This window comes from Penaeus japonicus, unplaced genomic scaffold, assembly GCF_977035675.1.
Source record: "Penaeus japonicus unplaced genomic scaffold, GWHDUDI00000001_assembly GWHDUDI00000021, whole genome shotgun sequence".
Taxonomy (NCBI): domain Eukaryota; kingdom Metazoa; phylum Arthropoda; class Malacostraca; order Decapoda; family Penaeidae; genus Penaeus; species Penaeus japonicus.
The window spans coordinates 25902034-25904533 of record NW_028234423.1 but is presented as its reverse complement, the minus strand read 5'-3'; the positions used below and the strand labels follow the sequence as shown (position 1 = coordinate 25904533).

The 2500-nt window shown below is 37.6% G+C and overlaps 1 protein-coding gene across 1 annotated transcript in view; it reads left to right on the top strand.

The window, feature by feature from the left end:
• Positions 1 to 2500, top strand: part of LOC122247260 (uncharacterized) — a 4270-nt gene that overhangs the window by 687 nt on the left and 1083 nt on the right. The window contains exon 2 of the mRNA XM_043006394.2: positions 1970 to 2500. This exon is cut by the window's right edge and continues 1083 nt beyond it. Within this exon, the coding sequence (XP_042862328.2) occupies positions 1970 to 2500 (531 nt within the window). The remainder of the gene's footprint in view (positions 1 to 1969) is intronic.

Below are 2500 nucleotides of genomic sequence, written 5' to 3'. Positions count from 1 at the left end.
AACTTTTAATTCTGGTTGAAAGTGTCTTTCCTTTCACATCAATATAATTTGTCCATTTTATTTGAAGAATTTAATATTTCTAGCAATTTTTCATGTTTTTTTTTTTCGGTAAATTATGTGTGTATTCGCTACCCCATAATTCCCTGATATACTTCATACCCTCTCTTACTGTCAGGACTTTAACGATTCTAGAAACAATCATTTGCAGTGGAAAAACAATAGCAGATTAATGCAATTCACACCAGAAAGAATTGCAGACAAAGATTTTAATTGTGAACCTCAATGGCTGTACGAAACTGGACATTAACCAAGCACAGCAGGGTTGGGCTTTGCATCACCTTGTCAATGGGAGTTGCATTGCATGGGGAAGAATTACCTGATATCCCTTAACCCATTCGCGCTGGATGACATGCTGACACATTTCGTGGTTTTTTGTGTCAGATGCTGGCGACAAGATATTTTGGTCTAGGCCAGCGTTCGGGGTGAGCGAGCGGACAGCCCAGGCTCGCGGCTAGTGCGCCCGAGAATCCCAAGGCGTTAGGGCTATGTGTTTGAAAACCCCAGCATTGTGACCATTCAAAGCCGGAATCACCCCGGCGTGAATGGGTTAAAATCACTTGAAACCAACCTTATTTTCTGAAAGGTCTTTCTTTTTAAAAGTATTTTCCTCTTATCTTTCCGTCTCTAACCACTAATAGTGAAAATATTCAATGATAGAGATGTTAATCGTATTTTATTTACTCCAAATATGACTTCAATCAGTGCACAGTGCACATTTGAAATATCTATGACAACTGTACACAGAACTGTTTTCTGAATTAAAATATCTCATTCCAAACAAAAGTTATGGTCAAAAGGATAATCAGTAAAGCTTGAATCCTTGTTACTTTTTTACATAGTGTTTAGAATGAAAAATGGGGACGAATGGGAATGAAAGGTCTTCAAGTTATGTTCATGAATTTTGGTTCATAGGAAGATAATACTGTTGCCTAGAGGTTATATTAGGCAATTTAGGGCAAGAATAAAATGGTGAGTCAATCTTGATAGTGAGCAGAGCTTACTTTGCTAGGTCGCTGCTTCACGAATCAACAAATCGTGAATGATGAAAGTAATTAATTTACCAACAGCATTATCTTCCTTTGAACCAAAATTAATGAAAAGATTTTCAGGGAACTTTGTGTACCAACGCTGAAGAAATGTCAGATGAATATAGTATAGTTTCAACAAATCTTTCTCTCGGGAATGAAAATCTATCCAAGCTTCCCTCAGAATATCGTGTATGTCCTACAGCTACATGCAGAAGCAGCTAAAGCCCTTTGTTTCCTGACAGAAATCAGTCCCACACTTCAGAAACGTGCTGGGAACGCCACTTGTTGGCAATCCAACATAGGGGACCTGCGCAGTGACATCACTATTGATGAATTATACTAAATGTAGTGTCCAGATATAGTAGATTTAGTCAGTAGAAACTAATTATAGTGATGTGATGGGATTGGCCGTATTTAAGAGTATCACAGCAAATTGGCGAAAAGGCCAACAAACCTCCAGCAATATGAAATTCATACTAGACCTTAGAATACAGAATAGATGCTTTGAAAGGTCACAAGGTTTGTTTTTGGATAAAGGAATTTTGCAATACATTTAAAGTTTTGTGATCATTAAACTTTTCAAAGATGAATTATATTTGAGAGGCCATTTGCATAGCATAAGTATGACATATTATAGTAGTAGTGGAGTAGCAGCAGCAATAGTAGCAGAAGCAGTTTTTAGTAGTTACTATAATGATGATAATATTAATATTATGATCATTATTATGATAATAAATGCTATTATCATTATAAATTTTGTTTTATTTTTTATTTATTCAAAATTACATTGGCATTTTGATATTATATTATTAGACTCAAGAATATTTTGATTGTGTGCACATTTTATGGCTAAGCCCCTCATTGCCAAATTTTCTTTCCAGTGGATTCAACAGCACCAGTGAGCATGGATGAAACTCCAGAACCGGCCACAAAGAACAAAATACAAACTTTTGTATTCCTGGACACAGAGGCTACAGGTTTGGTTGGAGATGATACAAGAATTCTGGAATTGTCCTTGATAGCTGTGTCAAGAGAGGATTTGCTGAGCATGAAACACAGCCAAAGCCTAGACAGCCCAAAAGATGACGTTAGCAAAACCAATGGCACGACACCTCACTCACCAGTACCAAAGCTGCCCCGCGTGTTGCACAAATACACCAGATTATATTATCCTCGAAAGCTGATAACACCAAAGCTTGAAGAGATCACAGGACTCAATAATGACATGCTCCATTACTTGCCAGGCTTCAGAGATGTCAGTGCCGAAGCTTTGAGTCTCTTCCTTGATCTCCCTCAACCAGTGTCATTTGTAGCCCACAATGGCTCTAGATATGACTTTCCTTTGCTCAAGGCAGAATTGAATAATGTATCTGCACTAGAAAAGTTTTGTGATTTGCAGTGTGTGGATACGC